At 37.4% G+C, this 25,740-nt stretch overlaps 1 protein-coding gene and 1 non-coding gene across 2 annotated transcripts; one reads left to right on the top strand and one right to left on the bottom strand.

Annotated features, from left to right (window-relative positions):
• Nucleotides 1-97: 97 nt before the first annotated feature.
• LOC126025496 (alcohol dehydrogenase 1-like) lies at nucleotides 98-20,562 on the top strand. Its single transcript, XM_049785298.1, has 9 exons — nucleotides 98-115; nucleotides 1,200-1,301; nucleotides 13,289-13,427; nucleotides 15,395-15,482; nucleotides 15,585-15,804; nucleotides 16,003-16,263; nucleotides 18,650-18,785; nucleotides 20,302-20,440; nucleotides 20,538-20,562. The coding sequence occupies exons 1-9, from the start codon at nucleotides 98-100 to the stop codon at nucleotides 20,560-20,562; spliced, it is 1,128 nt and encodes a 375-aa protein (XP_049641255.1).
• LOC126026407 (small nucleolar RNA SNORA51) lies at nucleotides 5,780-5,912 on the bottom strand. The gene has a single exon (XR_007501692.1). It is a non-coding gene; the product is annotated as a small nucleolar RNA SNORA51 (small nucleolar RNA).
• Nucleotides 20,563-25,740: the final 5,178 nt, after the last annotated feature.

Below are 25,740 nucleotides of genomic sequence, written 5' to 3' on the forward strand. Positions count from 1 at the left end.
CTTTCAGTTGTAAATATTTAATAATAAGTCTACTTTGTTGAGGAGCCGTCAGAGAAGAGACATTTATTCAAGCACCGAGGAAACCAGAAAATTCACCATGGACACTCTGGGTAAAGTAAGTACTTCCTTTAAAATAGATCGGTGTATTTTATTAGTTAACCACAGAGTACATTGAACTAAATTAAGGCATCATTTTCTCTAATCAAACTATCAAATATTTTTAATCTGTAGAAATTCATGGGTCGCCATAGGGTAGCAGGGGAAGGAGGAAAAATTGCTAGAAACTTCTGAGGTAATAACTTGACGATATGTATTAAAAGTCTTTAAAATATATCTATTATTTGACACAGAAATTTATATGCTTATAGATGTAGAAACTTTTAAGAATGTAACCCTGAAAGCAAATGCTAAACAAATTATGTTATACTAGTCACTTCAGTGATAGTTTAAAATTACCATCTGGTACTTTGAATGCTACATGGAAGAACATAGAGCCCACAGCATTCTCAGTAAGATGGCATAAACCTAAATACACAACTTTCTTGTTGAAAAACTTTCACTACAATTTTAAAAATGGCAAAACTGGGTGTCATACTTGTTTTCCAAATTTGTATCTTGACTAGGAAAATGGTTTCTCAAGAACCTGAGAAAAAAGTTTTCACAGTTATGTAATTTTACTTGAGCTTTGTAGGTGAATTTTATTGAAACAATTATTTCCATAAATAATTCATACTTTATATATAATTTGTAACATGTAAGCTCCTTATCTTTTAATTACAAGAGATATGTTATCTGCTTCATTAGAGTCCTGATTTTCTGAAGATGTAAGATTTCCTCAACTCAGAATAGCTTTAGTTACTTGATCAGTAAACTTGCACAGGAAACAGATAAAATTTAAATAGTTAAAGTGCTCAAGTCAATGAGCATTGGTGTAAGAACAAAAGGAACGTTCTGTAGAACAAAAAGAATATTTTCCAAAGAGGAAAAGGCAAACATCGTATCTTGTATACTGAAGGTGCTAATTTGCACAGAATGAAAGAAAACTCAGTTAAGAGCTCTTTATGCTGGGCGACCTGAAAGGTAGCTCAGAGAGCAGGACTACTGGGTCTGCCCCCAAGTTAACAAGCATCACCTTTATGCTCAGTAAATGTGAAATGCTACCACGAAGTGACATTATCTTATTTTTCTCCTGCCAACAGATAATCACATGCCGGGCAGCCATTGCCTGGGCCACAAATTCTCCTCTGACAATTGAGGATGTGCAAGTTGAGTTCCCAAAGGCTGGAGAAGTTCGAATTAAGGTGAATTTAAGTCTTAAGATATGGACACTGTAGGGAAAGTAAATTTGGCCTCTAAAGTATCTCATAAAGTAGAATGCGAGTCTCAAAAACAGGCAGAGGATAGGGGAGGAGGGAGATGGGAGAGCATTGATAGTGGAAGGTTGCACTGGTGCAGGATGTGTGTATTTTTTGTAACTAAAGCCCAACTATAAACGTGTTTGTAATCATGGTGTTTAAATAAAAATATTATTTTTTAAAAAGAAATAGGCTTGAGTAAAAATCAATCAATCAATCAATAAATAGATAAAATAGTTCTTTAAGGGCTAGAGGGATAGTAGGATATACTACTATTATGAGACTGACCCACGCTCTATCTGCGGCATCCCATATGGTCCCCCAAGCACTGCCAGGAGTGATATCTGAGTAGAGTACAGAGCCAGTGCTGGGTGTGGCCACCAAACAAACAAAAATTATCAATTAACTAATTCATTAATTAATAACAAGAAGTCTATACTATGTTCATTAATAAGCCAAAGTGCACTGAAGCTAAACTAAGATATCACTTTTGGGATATGAGTTATAGTTCAATAGCAGAGTTTGTGTCTTGCATTTGTGAAGCCCTATGTTATAGCACCAGCAGTGAAAAAGGCTTTATTTTCTTCAGATTATCAAAGATAATAACAAACATATTTAATAACAATATCCAATTATTTCACTTGGGAAACTAAAATTGTTAGAGACTTCTTGGGTGAAAACCTGACAACGTTGTATCAAAGGTCTTTGCCTGTATTTTAATCCAGAAGTTTATTTATTTAAAAATAAATTTTAGTTTTAATATAAATTATCTATAAAATAAGTATAATATATTTATGTATGCACACATGATTTCTGGTAAGCTCACTTTCTTAGTAAAGGAATAATTTTAAAAACAAATAAATGGGGGCTAGCAAGACAGTATATCCAAAAAGGGTCTTGCCTTGCATGTAGTTGACCCAACTTCAATCCCATCTATCACATATGGCACTCTGGAGCCCTGCCAGGAATGACCCTTGGGAGCACTGTCAGGTGTAGTCCCAAAACAAATAAATAAAATAATAAACTTAATGTTTTCCCCCTCATCAGGAATCCCCAGATAGTGGGACCATTAGGATAACTGAGATATTCTTTTCGGGGAGAAAAAGGACACACTTAGAAGTGTAGTGGCTCTGTAGTTGAAATATTCCTAAAATAAAATTGGGGACAGAAAGATAGTATAGCAGGGTATGGTGCTCACATTGTACATGGCTAAGATGGGTTCAATCCTAGGCATCTGGGCTCTGTTACTAAAGAGAGTTCACAGGGATGGGGATATACTAACTTGTCTATCAGTATATCTCAAGATTATGGAATTATTAAACACCTAGAATTAAAAGTGTTACTACTTAAAATCTTATTAAGCGTTAAACTTATACACCTTCTAATTTAAGACTACGGAACTCAACACTTGATCCAACTCAATCAACAACTGTAAAAAGTCATAATCCTAATCAAAGCAGAAGGTGGAGGAAGATGGTTAGGTTATAAAGAGAAGTATGAGGGAACCAGAGAAATGCCAGAAATAGAATGAAGGAGGTAAAAAGTGACAGAGTGTCAGTGAGAAAAAGCAAGCAAATATGTCTGCTGTTATGTCAAGTACTTTAAAATAAAATATATATATATAGTATTTTATATAAAATAAGTAAAATAGAACAAAACTACAAAAAATAAAAATTTGATAAAAATATGAAGAAGGGGGTTTAGTCACTGCTATTGAGAAGTTACATTTTTCTATTAACTAGTTATTCAAAAGCACTTATTGCCCATCACTGTCACTAAAGTTCTCTATTTTCACTCTGATATGGTCCTAAACTACAATGGCTTTTCTTACAAATAAATCTAGGGTAACCTACAGAATGATGATTAAGGGCTGGGACCCTGAGATAGCATCAGACCAGGGTTGACCCACCCTAGAGTCCAGGCTAGTCTTTCTGGCTTCCTTATTAAGGCTGCCCACAAATAATGGCATATCCTTAACCATGTAGAGAACTGACCAGTAGCTGCAGCCTGCTACATATCTAAAATAACACTTGTTGCCTCTGACAGCTCCTAGAAGCTACATCAGCAGCAGAAAATCAAGCCACATACACTCCCCACTGGCAGAAGTCTTCTCTCCCCCTTACCACAGCAAACCATTTGTCTCTCATATTCCAGCTATAAAATGGGTCACTAAAACTGTAGACACTGAAATAGAATAAAAGGATTAGTCAGTATGCTTGGGCATATACTTTTCTGGCTGCATGTCTGGCATAGTAGGGACATAGGGGCTGGTTGTACTGCAGGGAATGCGTTTTTGTGCTCTGTGTAATTGGGATGACTTGCCTTTATGCAAAAAAAAAAGTTAGACCTATGAGAAGTCCTAACACTTTGCAGTGGAAATTAAATTTTTCAATAATTAGTTTAACTGAAATTCACTTTATGCTGTTAATTTAAAGAGCACTTGCAGACTGGAGAGATAGTACAATGAGAAAGGCACTACTATGCATGCTGCTGATGTAGGTTTAATACCCAGCATAGCTAAACCAGCCATAGCTAATCTCTGTGTACAGCTGAATGTGACCAAAATAGTAATTATTACAATTATAAAATTATAATAAATAGCAATTTTAAAGAGTACTTGCAATGCACAAGTTTAAAGTTTTAAGCAGCCAGTTTCCAGAGCATTAAAGTTATGTTTTATAACATTAGGTCAAAAGTTTGGTGTTTCTCCAGCTAACGATAAAACAAAATCAGAAGACTTGTCACCCTTTGGTCTGTCCAAATGCCAAGATCGCGATTTACAGATGACTGGCTGATAGAACCATGATCTGACTATATGTATCCTGGGACCAATAAAAAAGGCCTAGTCTAGCGATTGAGCTATGACCTGCATAACAACCATGACCTCTAGTTCCAGAGGTCTGTCTGAGGCAATTTGCAACGGAATGGGTCTTCTAGAAACATAACAAAAGACGCTATCCCAGGCCCCACCCTAGGATCAGCACAAAGACCAAGACCACCAACCACAGAAGAAGGATTAAAATGACACTGAGGGAACAGAACTTCTAGAACCACAAAGACTTCATCATAAGGTCCAATCCCTGACCTGTGCAGACACCAAGATCTCTAGATACAGTGGTCTGATTTTATCACCCAGGACGGAGCAGAAGTCTTCCATACACCACAAAAGCACCAAGAGGAGAATAAATGAACCTGACAGGAGTCTATAGTTAATCCCATAACAATATTCTTCAAGGGCAGAGAAACCCTGTATCTCTTAGGCCGAGGGAATTCCTTTTTGAATGACCCCATTATTTATTGTGCCTGTGCAGGAGGGAAGAAAAAAGGAAAAAAAAAAGGCAAAAAAGTACAAAACAATTTTCTTTTTTAGTTATTTATCTAGTTTTTGTCGATTTCTTTGTTTTGGTGTGGTTATTGAAGTTGTTGTCTCCACTTACATTTTTTTTTCTTCTTTTCTTTTCTTCCTTTATGTGCTCTGCCATGTTTTTTTAATCTCAAGACCATGGCCTTTATGTGGTGCTCATCTTTATTGTTGGAGTGCTCACTGGATATTTTACTTGACTCTTCTTTTTGTACTGTCGTGGTATTTTACTCTCCTTTTCCCCTTCATCTCTCAAACCTAGGATGAGAGCCTCCAGAAGGACTTTGCCCATTTTTTTGTATTTTCGGCATATTTGATTTTTCCCCCAGTTTAGTACCTTTCTCTTCTTCAAACAAAACCACATAACTTGAACTATCTAGTCCCGCCTTCCAATTAGAGCGGGAAATAAGGGAGGTACCAAGACCAAACAGGTGTAGGACCTCTAAGTAGTAAGCTAGACACAGAGGGGACCACTTATTCTAGCAGCCCTGGGGGTGAGAGAGGAGGATATGGGAGGTAGGACGGGAGCGGAGGTGGAGGGAGGACAATTTGGTGATGGGAACTCCCCTGTTTTTATGTTAATATGTACCTAAAATATTATCGTCAATGATATGTAAGCCACTATGATTAAAATAAATATTATATTAAAAATGTTTGGTGTGTCTCAATAAGTTGTTTAATTATGATATATAAATCATTTTATATAAATTTTTATTTTTCACAATATGTTATTTACCCCCATATTTTAAAATCATATGAGACAAAGTATATATTAAGATCCACATATACTATTACATCTAAATATACACCACATTACTTTGGGCAAGTTACATAACTCTTTGAATGTTCTTTTCCACATTGTTCAACTGGGGTGACAGAGATAAGACATGCTTTATTGCTGTTCACAGAAGGGAGCTTGCCCAATCCATGAAGGGAGGAACCTGATCTCTGTCTTGCATGTTTGCACGTGAGGATCATTTTGAACTGGCTCTGCTGCAGCCATAAAACACCTCTCCCAGAATGGCTTTAATTTTTCTTTTTCTTTTTTTTTTATTAATATCTTTTTTGGTCCCCCATTCACAATACACACCAGGTAAATGGCCTGGTTTAAGGTGTATAAGGGGAGCATTTACTGTACCTTCTATTTCTATTCAGTCAGTGTAAAGAACACAGCCTGTGGTAAGCATTGAGATATTATATTATTGGGATATTATTAATATCTTGATTTAAAACATCTTGATTACAAATATGATTGTAGTTGGATTTCAATCATGTAAAGAGCACCCCCTTCACTGATGCAACGTTCTCACCACCAATGTCCTAAATCTCCTTCCTCCCCACCTGACCCAACCCTGTACTCTAAACAAACTTTCCACTTCCCACATTCATTCACATTGTTAAAACAATTCTCAGTGTAGATATTTCTCTAATTCTCACCACTCTTTGTGGTGAGCTTCATGCCATGAGCTGCACCTTCCAGCCCTCCTCTTTTTGTCTCTGAGGATTATTGCAAAGATGTCTTTTATTTTTCTTAAAACCCATACATGAGTGAGACTATTCTGCATCTATCTCTTTCCCTCTGACTTATTTCACTAAGCATAATTGATTTCATATACATCCATGTATAAGAAAATGTCATGACTTCATCTCTCCTGATGGCTGCATAATATTCCATTGTGTATATATACCAGTTTCTTTAGCCATTCATCATTGAAGGGCATCTTGGTTGTTTCCTGAATCTGGCTATTGTAAATAACACTACAATAAATATAGGTGTGAGGAAGAAATTTTTGTATTGTATTTTTGTGTTCCTAGAGTATATCCATAGGAGTGGTATATCTGGATCATATGGGAGCTCAATTTCCAGTTTTTGTAGGAATCTCATATCAGTTTCCATACAGGTTGGACTAGATGGCATTCCCACCAGCAGTGGATAAGAGTTCCTTTCTTTCCACATTCCCGCCAGCACCGCTTGTTCTCATTCTTTGTGATATGTGCCAATCTCTGTGGTGTGAGATGGTACCTCATAGTTGTTTTGATTTGCATCTCTAATGACTAGTGATGTGGAGCTTGTTTTTATGTGCCTTTTGACTATTTATATTTCTTCTTTGTCAAAGTGTCTGTTCATCTCTTCTCCTCATTTTTTGATGGGATTAGATGTTTTTTTCTTGTAAAGTTCTGTCAGTGCCTTGTATATTTTGGAGATTAGCCCCTTATCTGATGGGTATTGGGTGAATAGTTTCTCCCACTCACTGGGTGGCTCTTGTATCCTGGACAATATTTTCTTTGAGGTGCAGAAGTTTCTCAACTTAATATATTCCCATCTGTTTATCTCTGTTTCCACTTTTTGGAGAGTGCTGTTTCCTTCTTAAGTCTCAATATCATAGAGTGTTTTACCTATGTGTTGTTCTATATACCTTATGGTTTCAGGTCTGAAATCAAGGTCTTTAATCCATTTGGATTTTACCTTCATTCATTGTGTTAGCTGGGGTTCTGAGTTCAATTTTTTGTTAGTGGCTAAACCAGTTATGCCAACACCACTTGCTTTATTTAGGATTTCTTACTCCTTTATGAAAAACTAGGTAACTGTATGTCTGGGAAATTCTCTGAGTATTCAAGCCTATTCCACTGTTCTGAGGATCTGTCTTTATTCCAATACCATGCTGTTTTGATAACTATTGCTTTGTAATACAGGTTAAAATTGGGGAAAGTAATGCTTCCCATATTTCTTTTCCCAATGAGTGCTTTAGCTATTTGAGGGTGTTTATTGTACCAAAAATATTTCGGAAGTGTTTGATCCACTTCTTTGAAGAATGTCATGGGTATCTTTAGAGGGATCACATTAAATCTGTACAATCCTTTGGGGAGTATTACCATTTTAGTGATGTTAATCCTGCTAATCCATGAGCAGGGTATGTGTTTCCATTTCTGTGTGTTCTCTCTTATTTCTTGAAGCAGGGTTTTATACTTTTCTTTGCATAGGACCTTCACGTCTTTAGTCAAGTTGACTCCAAGATATTTGAGTTTGTGTGACACTAATGTGAATGGGGTTGTTTTCTTAATGTCCATTTCTTCCCTATCATTATCGGTGTATAAAAAGTTCATTACATCATTAAAATGGCAATACTCCCCAAAGCATTGTACAGATTTAATGTGATCACTCTAAAGATACCCATGACATTCTTAAAGAAGTGGATCAGGCACTTTTGAAATTCATTTGGAACAATAAACACCCTCGAATAGCTAAGCAATCATTGGGAAAAAGAATATGGGAGGAATTACTTTCCCCAACTTTAAACTGTACTACAAAGCAATAGTTATCAAAACAGCATGGTATTGGAATAAAGACAGGCCCTCAGATCAGTGGAATAGGCTTGAATACTCAGAGAATGTTTCCCAGACATACAATCACCTAATTTTTGATAAAGAAGCAAGAAGTCCTAAATGGAGCAAAGAAAGCCTCTTCAACAAGTGGTGTTGGCACAACTCGATAGCCACTTGCAAAAAATTGAACTTAGACCCCCAGCTAACATCATGTATGAAGGTTAAATCCAAATGGATGAAAGACCTCGATATCAGACTCGAAACCATAAGATATATAGAACAACACGTAGGTAAAACACTCCAGGACATTGAGACTAAAGGCATCTTCAAGGAGGAAACTGCACTCTCCAAGCAAGTGAAAGCAGAAATTAACAGATGGGAATATATTAAACTGAGAGCTTCTGCACCTCAAAAGAAATAGCATTCAGGATACAAGAGCCCCCCCCCCCCCACTGAGTGGGAGAAACTATTCACCCAATACCCATCAGATAAGGGGCTAATCTCCAAAATATACAAGGCACTGACAGAACTTTACAAGAAAAAAACATCTAATCCCATCAAAAAATGGGGAGAAGAAATGAACAGACACTTTGACAAAGAAGAAATACAAATGGCCAAAAGACACATGAAAATTGCTCCCCATCACTAATCATCAGGGAGATGCAAATTAAAACAACTATGAGGTACCACTCACACCCCAGAGATTGGCACACATCACAAAGAATGAGAACAAGCAGTGTTGGCGGGGATGTGGAGAGAAAGGAACTCTTATCCACTTCTGGTGGGAATGCAGTCTAGTTCAATCTTTATGAAAAGCAATATGGAGATTCCTCCAAAAACTGGAAATTGAGCTCCCATACGACCCAGCTATACCACTCCTAGGAATATACCCTAGGAACACAAAAATACAATACAAAAATTTCTTCCTTACACCTATATTCATTGCAGCACTATTTACCATAGCAAGACTCTGGAAACAGCCAAGATACCCTTCAACAGATGAATGGCTAAAGAAACTGTGGTACATTTACACAATGGAATATTATGCAGCTGTCAGGAGAGATGAAGTCATGAAATTTTCCTATACATGGATGTACATGGAATCTATTATGCTGAGTGAAATAAGTCACACAGAGAGAGAGAGAGATGCAGAATGGTCTCACTCATCTATGGGTTTTAAGAAAAATAAAAGACATTTTTGCAATAATAATTTTCAGTCACAAAAGAGAAAAAAGCTGGAAGTTACAGCTCACCTCATGAAGCTCACCGCAAAAAAAGGGATGAGTTTACTTAGAGAAATAACTACGTTTTGAACTATCCTAATAATGAGAATGTACGAGGGAAATAGAAAGCCTGTCTAGAGTACAGGCAGGAGTTGGGTGGGGAGGAGGGAAATTTGGGACATTGGTGATGGGAATGTTGCACTGGTGATGGGTGGTGTTCTTTACATGACTGAAACCCAAATACAATCATGTATGTAATAAAGTTGGTTAAATTAAAAAAGGAAAGAAAAGAAATAACTACACTGAGAACTACCATTAAAAAAGTCCATTGATTTAGTGTGTTAACTGTAGCCTTCCACCTTGCTATATGAATCTATTGTTTCTAGAAGTTTTATTGGTAGAGTCTTTAGGATTTTCTAAGTATAGTATCATGTCTTCAGCAAACAGTGAGAGCTTGACTTCTTCCTTTCCTATCTGGATGCCCTTGATATCTTTTTCTTGCCTAATCACTATAGCAAGTACTTCCAGTACTATGTTGAATAGGAGTGGTGAGAAAGGAGAGCCTTGTCTTGTACCAGAATTCAGAGGAAAGAATTTTAGTTTTTCTCCATTAAGGATAATATTTGCCATTGTCTTGTGGTAGATGACCTTGCCTAGATTGAGAAAGGTTCCTTTCATTTCCATCTTGTTGAGAGTTTTTATCAAGAATGGGAGTTGTACATTATCAAATGCTTTCTCTATTTTTCTCTAAATTTCTATTCTCGTGTCTATTGATATGAACATGTAATTTTTATTTTTATTGTTGTTGATGTTGTTTATTATGTTGATAGATTTGCAGATGTTAAACCATCCTTGCATTCCTAGGATGAAACGTACTTAATCATCATGAATGACCTTCTTAATGAGGCATTAGATCCTATTTGTTAGGATTTTGTTGAGGATCTTTGTATCTGTGTTCATCAGGGATATTGGTCTATAATTTTCTTTTTTGGCAGCATGTATTTTGGGTTTTGGTATCGAGGTGATGTTGGCTTCATAAAAGCTATTTGGAAGTGTTCTAGTTTTCTTAATTTTATGAAAGAGCCTGGCCAGGATTGGTAGTAGTTCCTCTTAAAAGGTTTGAAAGAATTCATTAGTGAAATCATCTGGGCCTGGGCAGACATTTGATTACTGTTTTAATTTCCTCCATAGTGATGGTGGTGATTAGATATGCTACATCTTTTTTTTATTGAACTGTGAAAGGTTATAAGAGTCCAAGAATTTATCAATTTCTTCCAGGTTCTCATGTTTAGTGGCATAGAGTTTTTCAAAGTAGTTTCTGATTATCCTTGGAATCTCTGCAATATCTGTAGTGATCTCCCCCTTTTCATTACTCATACGGGTTATCAAGTTTTTCTCTCTTTGTGAGTTTTGCCAGTGGTCTATCAATCTTGTTTATTTTATTCAAAGAATCAACTTCTGCATTTGTTGATCTTTTGGATTGTCTTTTAAGTTTACACTTCATTGATTTCTGCTTTAATCTTTGTTATTTTCCTCTGTCTTTTTATTTTTTGTTCCTTTTGTTGATAATTTTCTAAGTGTATAAGTTGCTATACACTTAAGCTATTCAGGTATGCCCCTTCTACCTTCACGATGTGTGCTTGCAAAGCTATAAATTTTCCTCTCAGTGCCGCTTTTGTGTCCCATAGGTTTGGATTTTCGTGTCTTTATTGTTGTCATTAGTTTGCAGGAATGTTTTAATTTCCTCTTTGATTTCATTTCGGACCCACTGGTTGTTCAGCAGTAGGCTGTTTAATTTCCAGGTATCAAAGTTTTTCTTTTGTGTCTCTTTGTAGTTCTCATCTAATTTCAGAGCCTGTGGTCAGCAAATGTAGGCTGCAAAATTTCTATTCTTTTGATTTTATGGAGGTATGTTTTATGGGCCAGCATGTGGCCTATCCTGGAGAATTCCTCATGTGCATTGGAATAGAATGTGTATCCAGTTTTCTGGGGATTTGAGTGTTGTGTGTGTGTGTGTGTGTATATATATATATATATATATACATATACACACTATATATATATTATATATACATATACTAGGCCTCTTTCTTCCATTTCTCTTTTCAAGGCTAGTATATTTTTGTTGGGTTATAATCTAACTGACATATTAAATGTTGACAAGGCCGTGTTGAGGTCTCCCACTATTATTGTGTTATTATTGATATCTTCTTTCAAATTTGTTAATAATAATATTAGATATTTTTACTGGTCTCTCATTGGGTTTATATATGCTTAGTAGTGCGATTATTTTCTTGTTGCACATATACCTTGATTAGTATGAAGTGTCCATCTTTATCCCTTACAACTTTTCTGAGTCTAAAGTTTGTGTTGTCTGACATTAATATGGCTACCCCAACTTTTTTAAGGGTGTTTGCTTGGATGATTTTCCTCCAGCCTTTGATTTTGAGTTTATGTTTGTTCTAACTATTCAGATGTGTTTCTTGTAGGCATCAGGTTGGTTTCATCTTTTTTTGTTTTATCCATTTAGCCACTCTGTGTCTCTTAACTGGTACATTTAGTCCATTGACATTGAGGGAGATGATTGTCATCAGATTTAATATCATCTTTGTGAATACGTTTTGTGTGTCTTTTGGTCTCTCTTGTCTTGGACCTTTCATTTTTTCTTTTAAGGTTGGTTTTGCCTCTGTAAAGTTTATGAACTGTTGCTTATGAAGCTATGTATCCTTCCTTCAAACCTGAACATGAGTCAGGCTGGGTGCAGTATTCTAGGTGAAGCCTCCATTTCATTCAGTCTTGTCACAATATTTCACCACTGTCTTCTGGCCTTGAGAGTTTCTTGTGACATGTCTGCCGTATATCTTAAGGATGTCTTTTGAATGTAATTTCTCTTTCTGATCTTTCTGCTTTCAGTATTCTATCTCTATCTGTGGGATTCGTTTGTCTTTGTAACTATGCTGTGTCTTGGGGTGTTTTTCTTCGGGTCTCTTTTGACTGTTACTCTTTGGGCATGCAAGATTTGTTTGCATGCAGTTTTTAGCACTGGAAGTTTCTCTGTGTTGATGTCTGATTGTTGATTCTTCCTGGGGATCCCCTTCCTGGGCCTCTGGGATTTCAATGTTTGTTATGCTGTTTCTGTTGAGTTTATCAAAGACTTCTATTTTCATCTGTTCACATTCTTTGAGTACTTTTTCCACTGTCTGATTGTTTGTCTTAAGGTTCTTTCCAATCTCTTCTGCTGTATGGAGTTGTTCTTCATTTGATCTTTCAGTTCACTGATTCTGTCCTTGGCTGCTGTTACCCTGTTGGAGGGACTTTCCATTGAGGTTTTCAGTTCAGCAACCGTGTTTTTCAGACCTGTTATTTCAGTTTGGAGTTTTCTGGTTTCTATCTTTGTGTTCTGTTCAGCTTGAGCTATGTTTTCTTTGTTTTCTATGAGGATCATTCATATTTCTATTCTAAACTCCTTATCTGAGAGATTAATCAGATGGTTGGTATTTTTTTGGGTCATCAGAGCCATCATCTTTTTTCTCTGTGCATGTTGTTTGCCTACAAGGTTTCCCTATTGTCACTCTTGTATTATGGGTTTTTCTACTTGTTATGGAGGTATTCATTGTCTAGAAGATGCACAGCCATGAAGCAGAGCAGCTGCGCTCCTGCCAATCAGTACAAGCCAGCTAGTTCCAAAGTCTGTTTGCGGGGTGACTCACCTCTGGAGAAGACAAGCCCTCAGGGAAGAATGCTGAAGAGATCAAATTCTCAGGCATAGGAAAGCAAGAAAGGCCCAAGATGTCTGGTGGGCTCCTGCCTCCCAGCAGAAGCCAGCTAGTTCCAAAGTCTATAAAAATATTTTCTAATATTTAAAGAAAATGAATGTTTTGTCTCTTTATATGGTTAGTATAGAGAGCTAACTATAGAGAGCCAAATGAGATGATTCATGAAACTTTTTTAAATATTAAGTCTAAGAAAAGAGAAATAAAAAAAATCCAAACCAATTGACTGTTGGTCATTTCACTTCTATGCAGATTATATCATCAGGGATCTGTGGTTCTGATCACCATGTACTCACAGGATCATGTCCAATGAACTTCCCTCTAATCCCAGGTCATGAAGGAGCTGGAATTGTGGAGAGTATCGGTGAAGGTGTTACCTCAGTGAAACCAGGTAAGAGAAACCAGGAAGTGAAAAATATTTTCACAAACATATTGCCAAAGAGCTATTTCTGGATAATAGGAGAACTTAAAATGTATTTACATAAGATACAGGAAAAACACTTTGGTTTGTAGTTCATACTAATCATGGGTCATGATATTCCATGTAGCCAATGATCTAAGACTCCCCAAAGGTTCTCTGTGTCATCTCCTGCCATCAGAGAGACAATGTCTGAACCAATACTATAGCTACAAATGAGAATTAAGACAGGGCAATACCTTTAACTAGGCACTCAAGAGTGGACAGGACTACCTATTACATAATTTGTATCCCCAAGCATTTATCACAGTGCCTGCCCTCAATGGAATAATGATAATTAAATAGAACTTGAATTATAGTTTTTAAGAAAGGTCACATTTCTGGGTGGGAATGGTGGCACAAGCAGTAAGGCCTCTGCCTTGCTCACGCTAGCCAAGGACAGATCCCAGTTTGATACCGGATATCCCATATGGTCTCCAAGCCAGGAGTGATTTCTGAGTGCATAGCCAGGAGTAACCCCTGAGCATCACTGGGTGTGCTCCCTCAAAAAAGTGAGATTTCAAAGAATTGAAGAAAGAGATATATCTTTAGGCATATCAAAATTTATTTCCAGGGCTCAAAGAGATAGAAAGAGAAAAGTAATAGAGTGCATGTGCAAAGCCCTATATTTGATTCTCAGCACCTGTATTTGGTTCCCCAGAGCATTACTATGCAGCCCTCAACACTGTAGTTATTTTCCGTTGGTCCTAAGCACTGTCAGGTAGACCATCAACAGTAAAGCCACCCAGCACCTATTTTTACATAAGAATCTTGACATAGTGATTTTCAGCAATCTAAAATGTTCAAGTGAATAAGAATTACACAGATGAATATTTCACAGAACCTCACTGGTCAGAACCAGTTACACAGAGATATTTAAGAAAGCACATAGTGGGAAAGCTCAGGTGGCCATCCTCACAGTACTCCCTCAGCAAGCAATTATAAAGGTACCCAGTCCATGAAAGGTTGTGACTGTCCCACCAGGCACAACAAGAGGGACAGGTGTGAAAGGCTCATCTTTCTATCTGAAAGAACAAAATGCAAATAAGAAAGTAGGGGCGCTTATCTTCTTTTGATAAAACAGTCTTAGTAAGGGTTTTGTGGAAAATGAGAAGTTTGAAGAGAAACAATAAGAAGAAAGAAATTCTCCCAAATCTGAGCTCTATAATACTCCTAGAACTATTGGGAGTCAATGTAGGTAAAATGCACCTTACCTAAATTTATGAGATTTCTGTAATAAGACAGAAGAGGTATTTTCATTTCATTACAGAAAAATGTGTTTACAGAGATCATATAGAAGATGTCTGAGTCCTTCTGGTGGGCTGTGCAGAATGTGATGAGTCTTCCCAGACCCATCCCAGAGTGTCAGGGCAAACAAACAAACAAACCCCAATTAAGTGGATCAGCCCATTCATCATGAAGTTTGCAATTGTAGTCAGGGCTCTGTAGAGAAAAGCAGTTTTGTTTATTCTCTGAAGTTAAGAGTGCCTTAGGATGTCCCCAAAAGAAAATAAGTATCAGAGACGAGCCAAGGGTCTTGCAGGAATCTGGCTGCTCACTTTTAGTGACAGCTGCTGTGGAATCTGATTTCTTTAACCTAAAACCAAAGGATTCAGGATTCAGGTAGATGACTCATCACTACAGTTTGTTCTATCTCCATAACAGGGGAACTAACCTATATGTGTGTATCCCAGTAGAAGACAGCCATATAAATATCCACTTCTCCGAAAGAAGAAGGAGATTTCTAAACCCAGGTTGCATGATTGGGGCAGCATTATACTGGCTTCTATAATCTGCCCATTATGAGTGTTGGAGCCACTGGAGGAATTCTTTTTAATTTTGCTGTTGTGTTTCTCTACCAATTATATTCTAAACTAATTCTCTTTTTTTCTGAAACATAGGAGATAAGGTCCTCACACTCATTGTGCCACAATGTAGAGAATGCAGCTCCTGCTTGTATCCCAAAGGAAACTTCTGCGAGAAGCAAGAGTTAGTATTTTCCCTTCAGTCTGTCATTTTCTTTGAGAAAGCAATAACCTGAAACCCAGGTGTTCACTCTCTCTTTACCACCCTTGTGCCTCTATATCTCAGTATTCTGCCTTCTTCTGGACTGATGCTAGACGGAACTAGCAGATTTACCTGCAAAGGAAAGAAGATTTACCACTCTTTCCGAACAAGCACGTTCACTGAATACACAGTTGTGCCTGAGATTGCAGTGGCAAAAATCGATGCTGCTGCCCACATGGATAAAGTCTGCATCCTAAGCTGTGAGGTGCCAACAGGCTATGGGGCTGTTGTCAACTCAGCTAAGGTGAGAAAGGAATGTGTGTTAGCAGTATCATGGTTATTTATATACACAGGAAATAATCAAAACTAGATCAAATAGTTTAAATGTTTTGAAAATATTTTTCTAAAAGTCTCATTGGTGATTTTCATCAATTCATTTTTTATTAATTATGCTTGTGTCCAGACTTAATTCCTGATACAAATATGTTTCCTGAATCTGCAGGTCACCCAAGGTTCCACATGTGTGATTTTTGGACTTGGTGGAATTGGCTGTGCCGTTATCATAGGATGCAAGGCCTCTGGTGCTTCCAGGATCATCGGAGTGGACATCAATGAGGAGAAGTTCCCCAGGGCAAAAGCACTAGGGGTCACTGATTGTCTCAACCCCAAGAACCTCAAGAAACCTGTCCAGCAGGTGGTGATGGAAATGACAGGCGTTGGTGTAGACTTTGCGTTTGAGGCCATCGGACTAACTGATACCATGGTGTGTGAGTTTAGGATACGGGAAGATGTTTTAATGGTAGTGACACATTAGGTATTCTCATAGAGGCAATTATCAATGCACATAACTTTTGGACTTGTGAAGCTCAACTCTAAAATTAGAATGCAAATTCACTTTAAATCAAAAGTATTTTATTGTAAAAGTAAAAGCAATTTGAAAAAATACCATTATCATATATAAATTTTGCACGTCTTCCCTTTTCTTTTTTTTCAGCTCTTCCTTCACATGTATGTTTTCATATTTTCATGTGAACATTATCTATTCACATTTATTTATTTATCTGTATCCTATATCACACATTTTGTTCACTTGAAAAATGCGCTCCTAGGTACTAGGAGTTAGTTTCTAAGGACCCAGGGATAAATGGGCATTGCACTTTAGTCTTACAATTTAGTGGGGAGAATGAAGATCTTTGGTACACTTTGGTTTATACCTATAGTGTCTGATAGAAGATAAAGGAAGTGGAATAGTGTAGTAGTTGACAAGAATAGGTCAGAAAGGGGAAAGGAAAAGATGGTATGGTTAAGAACTGAAAAATAGATTGAAGGAAAGTACTATATATCCTTAAAAAATTGAATTATTTTGGTTTTTTAATTTAAGTACCTGATTACAAAACTGTTCATTTTGGATTTCATTCAAAGAATGTAGACCACCAGTGTACCCTTCCCACCACTAATGTCTCCCATTTCCCTCCCACTCCCCACCACCCATCATTTCTCTCTCTTTCTCTCTCTCTCTTCTTTTTGTCACTGTGGTTTGCACTAGTGTTAATGGAGGGGTGACTTGCATATTTCTTTCTCCGCTTTAAGCACCGAATTCTTGTCCAGAGTGGTCAGTTCCAACTATCATTGTCCTGGTAGACCTTTCTCACTCTACCTGCACTCATCGCTCTTTGTTGCAAGCTTTCTATAGATCTCTGGACCCTTATCTGTATTGTCTCTGGATATAATTACCATACTACCTCTTGTTTTCCTTATATCTCACAAATGAGTAAGGTTATTCTATGTCTATTCCTTTTCCTCTGACTCATTTTACTCAACATAATAATCTCCTATATTCATTCATGTATAAGCAAATTTCATGACTTTATTTTTCCTAATGACTGCATAGTATTCCATTGTGTAGATATACCAGTTTCTTTAGCCAATCATCTATTCTCAAGCACCTGGGTTGTTTCCAGATTTTGGCTATTATAAATAGTAGTCTGATGAACATAGGAGTGCAGAGGGCATTTCTTTATTGTTGTCCACTTGTGTGTGTGTTCCTGAAGTATATCCCTAGGAGTGGTATTTCTAGATCATATAGAAGCTCAATGTATAGCTTTTGAGGAATGCCCATATTGCTTCCACAAAAGGCTGGTTTAGATGGCATTTCTTCTAGCAGTGAATGAGTGTCCCTATCTCCCCATATCCAAGCCACAACTTATTGTTCTTGATTTTTTATGATGCATTAAAAAACACCTTTTTTTTTGGTGTGAGATGGTATCCTGTTGTTTTGATTTGCATCTCCCTGATGGTAGTGATATGAAGTATTTTTTCATGTGCTTTTTGGCCATCCATATTTCTTCTTTGAATAAATGTCTGTTCGTTTTAGATGGGTTTAGATATTTTTCTTGTAAGTTTCAATCAGTGTCTTGTATATCTTAGATATTAATCTTATTTGAAAGATATTGAGTGAATAGCTTCTCCCATTCTGTGGATGGCCTTCGTAACTTAGTCACTATTTCCTTTGAAGTGCAGAAGCTTCTTACTTTGTAGTAAGAAGTAGTAGTCCCATATGTTAAGCTTTACTTCCATTTGCTTGGCCAGTAGTGATTCATTCTTAAAAATGCCTTTAGCTTCAATGCCAGGGAGTGTTCTGCCTACATAGAAAATTGAATTCTTTGAATAAAAATCACCTATTTACTTTTGATTTGCTTGAATGAAAATTTATGGCAGGTGAGAAGCTCAAGCAAAGACTCAGCATGTAGCCTTAGACACAGTGGGGCTTCTTTGTTTAATAAACACATGGTCTTTCTGATGTTCCAGGCCGTGTCTGTAGGGTCTAAGAAGGATAGAACTCTTCACTTGCATGATGATTCTATAAAATGGGAAAGTGTTTTTTTTTTTTGTTTTTGTTTTTGTTTTTTACCACAAAGCAGAGGCAGAGGGGGCAAAAGTTGGCTAGGACTACACATTCTAATGAGAGTCTTCTCTAAACCATGTTGTCCTCTTAATAAAATCTAAGAACTCTCAGTGTAAAGCCTGATTATAGTAGCATCTGTCAGGAAAAGGGTGTGAAATTTAGAAACTCCCCTGTTCCTTCCCCTGGGGTGACTGTTGCCATTTGTGTCTGAAGAAGTGCTCACAGTCACTGTCATCACAACCAGCTTGCTGCATGGGAATCCTGTCACCTGAGCCATGGTGTCTGCTCAATCATTGGAATGGCACCACCAGACTTACAACTCTCTCTGGATGCAACAAAGCTGCTTACTGGACGGATGCTGAAGGGTGTATGTTTAGGAGGTAGGTAGGTGAATCGAAGCAACTGCCTATTGCTCTCATTGATTCCCTTTCATCTTCATAGGAATTCAAAATTTCTCTACTTGGGGAAACAATGATATAATGAAGTTCCCATAGACTTCTCCAATGAGTTAGGGTGCTTTACAAATTAAGTTTTTTGAGGGGATGCTTGAGGGAGTTACACCTAGCAGTGCTCAGAATTACTCCTGGTTCTGAATTCAGGGATCACACTCCTGGTGGTGTAAGGGGAATCATATGGGGTACCAGGGATCAAAACTGGGTCAGCTGCATGCAAAGCAAGTATGTACTATTGTTCTGATCCCTACAAGTTAATTTTAGTTAATCTAATTAAATAAAGCTTAAGTTAAAATAAAATTTGCATCTCCTGAAAAAAGATTTGGGGTATTTCAGTATTTGGAATACGTCGGTCAACTTCACATCTGCATTGGTAGAATCAAAGCATGTTGATTCTACCAATTAAAAGCACTTATAGTAGCAGTACTTTGGGGAAATTATGTGCACCAACCTAGTGTCTAGACCCTGTTTTCCCTCTACCTCTACTCAAAGGAGTGGAGTGTTTATATATGAGCAATGTTTACCAACAGCTTGAGTAAACAAACCTTACCATCTTCACCAATGTTCTAATGGAAATTTTTTATGCCAATTTTGTTCATGGAGTAGGAAGAACATATATGTTCTACTATACCAGAGAGATGGGTAGGAGACTCCATTCATTTAAATGAGGCATTTTTCACAATGGATTCACTATTATCTCTAAGAAGGACCTAATGATGCAATGTGCAGAGCAACATGGTTGGACTTAGAAGGTATCATGTTAAGTGAAGCCAGTCAAAAAAGAAGATATAGAATGATATCATTCACAGCAAGTTAGCAACAAAGGGCTGAGGGTTGAGATAAATGGTATTTGGGTCCTGGGAAAAGGAGGTGGGTATACTCATGATGAATATGATAGAATTGTGTAAATAAGAAACTATCATTAACAGTATTGTAAACCACCGGGTGTTTTATTTTTTCAACTCAACCCTCATAATCAATGGCCCAAAAATGAAGGGCTCCCAATCAGTGCTCAAGGGACCTGAGAACTACTCAAAGCAAAGTTCAGTTTACTGGTCAGACAGTTAAATAATAAACCCAGATGATGCAGTACTATCCAGGGCCATCAGCACCACACAGCAGTGCATGTGAGGCCACCCAGTAGCAGGGGCTGACTAGGACCTCATTTATGTTATCCTGACTTCTGAGTCATCTCCCTGATTCACAGAATAACTTCCCCCATTCCCTGGTTTATTTAACTGGGGAGGGAAGTATGCTCCTAGCTCTACCTTGTGTTTGAGGGAAGGAAACATGTGGTGCCAGGGACTGAGCCTTGACTTGACTTTGACTTCCTGCACTCAGAGAATATGCTTAGCTCATTGAACATTTTCTAGTCCTATATTTTGTTCTTGTGGCTGGTTTGGTATTTATCAAATCTTATTACTATAGCCTCTTTATTTTTCAGATTATAAAACCAGAGACTGTATTCCCCAACTGGTGACTGATTATATGAAAAATAAAATCAATGTAAATCCTCTAATAACTCATCAACTGCCTTTTGACCAACTCCAGGAAGCTCTCAAATTGTATGAGACTGGAAAAGTGTGAGTCTTTCATTAGCTGATTCTTTGTACTTTGAATTAAAGAGAAAATGGATTCTAATATCTAGAATAAGTTTATCATTGGACTTTCTTTTTTCAGCATTCGTTGTGTACTGCTGTTCTAATTTCCCTGGAGATATGAGACCCCAGCGCATCCCTGCCCTGCTGGCTTATTTCCTGGATAAATGTTTCAGCAGAAGAAAAAAAAGTATTCCAGATGGGAATGTGGTTCAAATGCTAAAATGAACAAAGGCCGTGTTGAGTAATGCAATAAACCAGTTCTAGAGAAAGATGGTACAAAGTTTATTCTGCAACTTCAAAAATAAACCAGATGGGCCAGGAATGTAAACCATGTAGTAGAGCGCATGCCTTACAGGTATGAAGCCCTAGAATCAGTATCTAACACCATATATCAAATCTCAACAAACAGAGTGCACTCCACCAATTTTTTTTTGTTTTGTGTTTTGGTTCACACCTGGCAGCACTCAGAAGTTACTCCTGACTCTGAGTTCAGAAATCACTCCTGGCAGGCATAGAGGACCATATGGGATGCCGGGATTTGAATCCCCATCCATCCTGGATTGGCTGCTTGCAAGGCAAACGCCCTACCATTGTGCTCTCTCTCTCTCTCTCTCTCTCTCTCTCTCTCTCTCTCTCTCTCTCTCTCTCTCTCTCTCTGGCCCAACCACCAAAAGTTTTTTAAGTAAAAATTTAAGGGCTGCATCTTATGAGGGTCAGGCCACTAACAACATCTTAAGAATAGATCACTAATGTCTGTCTTTATGTGGGCATGAGTTTGTAGACAGTAGACTCCTCTCTGAGTGCCAAACCTAAATTGTAAACAATCCATGCCTAAAGTGTATATATCCCATCCTATATACTATCCCTCCCCCTTCAGAAATTCTTCTATTCTTTTATCCTCTGATCCTGATCCTATATCTCTCCTTATATAACACTCTTTAACCTCAGTTCTTAACTCATTAGGCACCAATACCGACTTCCTGCCCCAATAAGCCACCATCAGTTCCCAAAGTAAATGGTTCCATATCTCATGTCCTGGCAAGAAACTACAACCAACATTCCTGCTGACGCATGCCCTGTGATCCTTCATCTCCCCCTCAGTGTAATCTGTTGCATAATTCTGTATTCAGCTCCAGAAGAACCCCCAGCATAAGGACTCTACCTGACCTCTTTCTGCTGCAAATCATTTCTCAAACTCAATAAGACCAGTGTATATGTTGAAAATTTGCCCTGGATTTCACCCCCCATAAGAATATCTCAAAAGATGTAATGGGGAAGCCTATATTTCCTTTATATGTTTAATATCACTATAATAATGCCTCTTACTCTGTTTATTCCCAAATGTAAGGTAGCCTCTTTTTTTTGTTTTTTGTTTTTGTTTTTGGGCCACACCCGGCGGTGCTCAGGGTTACTCCTGGCTGTCTGCTCAGAAATAGCTCCTGGCAGGCACAGGGGACCATATGAGACACCGAGATTCGAACCAACCACCTTTGGTCCTGGATCGGCTGCTTGCAAGGCAAACACCTCTGTGCTATCTCTCTGGGCCTGTAAGGTAGCCTCTTACATCACTTCTTTCCTTTAATTACTTTTTTAAATTTATTTATATTTACTTCATACATATACATATATATATATTTCTTTAATTTTACCTGTTTTGGTTCTGCTTGATATGAAACCTACAAGAAAAAGTCTTGCCTGGGATAAAAAGCTTAGGTCAAAACCTGGGCACCGAGATTGTATAACCTGACATTCTTACCCCTAACTACACCAGCAATATAATATGGCACCATTCCTTTTTGCAAAGACAGATTAAAAGGGGGAAATTTTTATGTATAGAAACAAACTATTATCTACTAGGGATAAGAACCCATATATTTTATAATACAGGGTGCCTCCCACCCTGAACATGTGTCATGTGGACCCAACTTAGATTCCATGTGACCAGACAGTTATCATCCAATCCAGAGCCCTATATCCCAGACATAGAACCGACATAGCTCCCTGCAACAGCACCAGGAACCAAACACCCCCTGGGATATTCCTAATACTGCTCTAGCACCACTTGTACCAGTTTTGATATGACATCCTGACAATGAGGAAATAGCAATAACTTGATCTAAAAGCAGGTTGTCCTATTTCATTACCTAATGGTAAGATAAAATTAGAAGACATGTTGTTCTTTGATCTATGCAAAAACCAAGAAAACTAAACTACAAAAGACTGACCTTGACAATCAGGACTGTGAAAAACTTATCCTGGAACCAATAAAAAAGACTCTAGCCTAGGCTTTGGCCTAGGATTTGCATAATAACCAAGATCTCTAATTCCAGAGGTCTGACTTTGAGAACTGTGACTGAGCAGAACTTCTGGAAACATAATAAAAGACTCTATTCTAGGCTTCATCCTGGGATCTGTGCAAAAACCAAGACCACCAATTACAGAAGACAGATTACAACAGTGATGGAACAGAACTTCCAGAGCTGTAAAGAAAAACTCTATCCTAGGCCTCATCCCATGACCTCTCCAAATATCAAGGTCTCTAGTTACAGAGGCTTGATTTTTTTCATCCACCACTGAGCAGAAAGTCTCCTGGCACTATAAAAAGATCTTGGGTTGTGAAAATGAGAGTGTACGGAGCCTGCAGTTGTTCCCATGACAGTATGCTTCAAGGGCAGAGAAACATGGTATCTCTTAGACCAAAGAAATTCCTTTCTAATTTCCCCAATACTTACTGTGAATTAAGTTAGATTCCTTATTCTCACTGAACTCAAAATATTAGAGACAATTGAAATGTGAAACTAAGTGATAAAAAGACAAAATCTTGGCCTCTAATGAGGAACATATAATCAGAATCAAGTAGTGCTGCTTGAGCTGCAGACTTGCCTGTAACTCTGGGCATTATTAGGGTATATTAGAACCCCTGTGCTTTGGGACTATAAGGCATATAATAACTAACCCTACTATCAAGGGTAGATTTTGATCTGTTGGAGGATGTGGAACTAATTTCCCCCCATTAGTTTATCTCTTTGTTATTTAAATGCGAGTAAAAGCCACTGTAGATTAGATAGTGAATAAAATAGACATTGTTCCATGGAGCTTGAATTCTGGATGGGAGACAGACAGTTTGTTGGTAGTTGTGACTTATATACCACTGAATAACAATTGAGTCAGGAAGTAGTTGGATCCCTTTGTTGTGCATGAAGGCTATGCTTCTACATAATTCAAGTTTTCATCAAGCCATGAAAAGGAAAATCATATCAAGCTATCTTCTCAGATCACAATACAATGAAAGTAGAAGTTTGAAAATATCATGAAAAAACACTTGGAAACTGAACAACATACTGTAAATTACTTTTGCATTGAAGAGGAAATGAGGATACAAGCAATCATAACCACTGTTAGCGCAAACCTTTTAGTAAGAATGTACTATCTCTTTGGTCCAGCAAATAACTCAATGACTCTTATTTAGTTCTCTATTGAGATGTTTGCCATACTTTCATTAATATGAATAATATTTATTTAATAATACTTATTATATATGATCTTTGTTCTTTAAGACACATTTTCCTATGTTCTTCACTTAACTTTTTTTTCACTTAAATTTTTCTTATTTTTTTTCTCCAAACTTAAATTTTTGGTGCTCAAATACATAACCTTTTCTCTTTCTGTTTTTGGTGTTATTCTAAGAATGACCTATGGTCAACTGTTGTAAAACACACACAAACCCAATTTACCTTTAACTTAATTTAGCCTTTTTATCGCTTAGTTATTGCAAGAATATCTTTTATTTTTCTTAAAACCCATAGATGAGTGAGACTATTTTGCATCTATCTCTCTCCCTCTGACTTATTTTACTCAGAATAATTGATTCCATGTACATCCATGTATAGGCAAATTTCATGACTTCATCTCTCCTGACAGCTGCATAATGTTCAGTTGTGTATATGTACCACGGTTTCTTTAGCCATTCATCTGTTGAAGGGCATCTTTGTTGTTTCCAGAGTCTGGCTATTATAAATAGCACTGCGAGGAAGGGATTTTTGTATTTTTCTGTTCCTAGGGTATATTCCTAGGAGTGGTAAGCTGGATTGCATGGGAGTTCAATTTCCAGGTTTTGGAGTAATCTCCATATACCTTTCCATAAAGATAGATGGCATACCCACCAGCAGTGAATAAGAGTTCCTTTCTCTCCACATCCCTGCCAGCATTTCTTGTTCTCATTCTTTGTGATGTGTGCTGATCTCTGTGGCGTGAGATGATACCTCATAGTTGTTTTGATTTGCATCTCCCTGATGATTAGTGATGTGGAGCATTTTTTCATGTACCTTTTGGCCATTTGTATTTCTTCTTTGACAAAGTGTCTGTTCATTTCTTCTCCACATCTTTTGATAAGATTATATATTTTTTCCTGTTAAGTTCCATCAATGCCATATATTTTGGATATTAGCCCCTTATCTAATGGGTATTAGGTAAATAGTTTCTCCCACTCAATGGGTGGGTCTTGTATCTTGGGCACTATTTTTTTTTTGAGGTGCAGAAACTTCTCAGCTTAATATATTTCCATTTCTTTATCTCTGCTTTCACTTGCTTGGAGAGTGAAGTTTCCTCCTTAAAGATGCCTGTAGCTTCAATGTCCTGGAGTGCTTTGCTTATGTGTTGTTCTATATATCTTATGGTTTCAGGTCTAATTTCGAGGTCTTTAATCCACTTGGATTTTACCTTCGTACATGATGTTAACTGGGGGTCTAAGTTTAATTTTTTGCAAGTGACTAGCCAGTTGTGCCAACACCACTTGTTGAAGAGGCTTTCTTTGCTCCATTTAGAATTTCTTGCACCTTTATCAAAAATTAGGTGATTGAACGTCTGGAGAACATTCTCTGAGTATTCAAGTCTATTCCAATGAGGATCTGTCTTTATTCCAATACCACAATGTTTTGATAACTATTGCTTTTTAGTAAAGTTTAAAGTTGGGGAAAGTAATGCCTCCCATATTCTATTTCCCAATGATTGCTTTAGTTATTCTAGGGTGTTTATTGTTCCAAATGAATTTCAAAAGTGCCTGATCCACTTCTTTGAAGAATGTCAGGGGTATCTTTAGAGAGATCACATTAAATCTGTACAATCCTTTGGAGAGTATTGCCATTTTAATTATGTTAATCCTGCCGATCCATGAGCAGGGTATGTGTTTCCATTTTCATGGTTCTCTCTTATTTCTTGGAGCAGAGTTTTATAGTTTTCTTTGTATAGGCCCTTCACATTTTTAGTCAAGTTGATTCCAAGAT

The sequence above is a fragment of the Suncus etruscus genome, chromosome 13 (genome assembly GCF_024139225.1).
Source record: "Suncus etruscus isolate mSunEtr1 chromosome 13, mSunEtr1.pri.cur, whole genome shotgun sequence".
NCBI lineage: Eukaryota > Metazoa > Chordata > Mammalia > Eulipotyphla > Soricidae > Suncus > Suncus etruscus.

Coding starts and splice junctions, on each gene's coding strand:
- LOC126025496 (XM_049785298.1), top strand. Junction 13,428..15,394: donor TGTTACCTCAGTGAAACCAG/GTAAGAGAAACC, acceptor TCTGAAACATAG/GAGATAAGGTCCTCACACTC. Junction 16,264..18,649: donor TCGGACTAACTGATACCATG/GTGTGTGAGTTT, acceptor CATCACAACCAG/CTTGCTGCATGGGAATCCTG.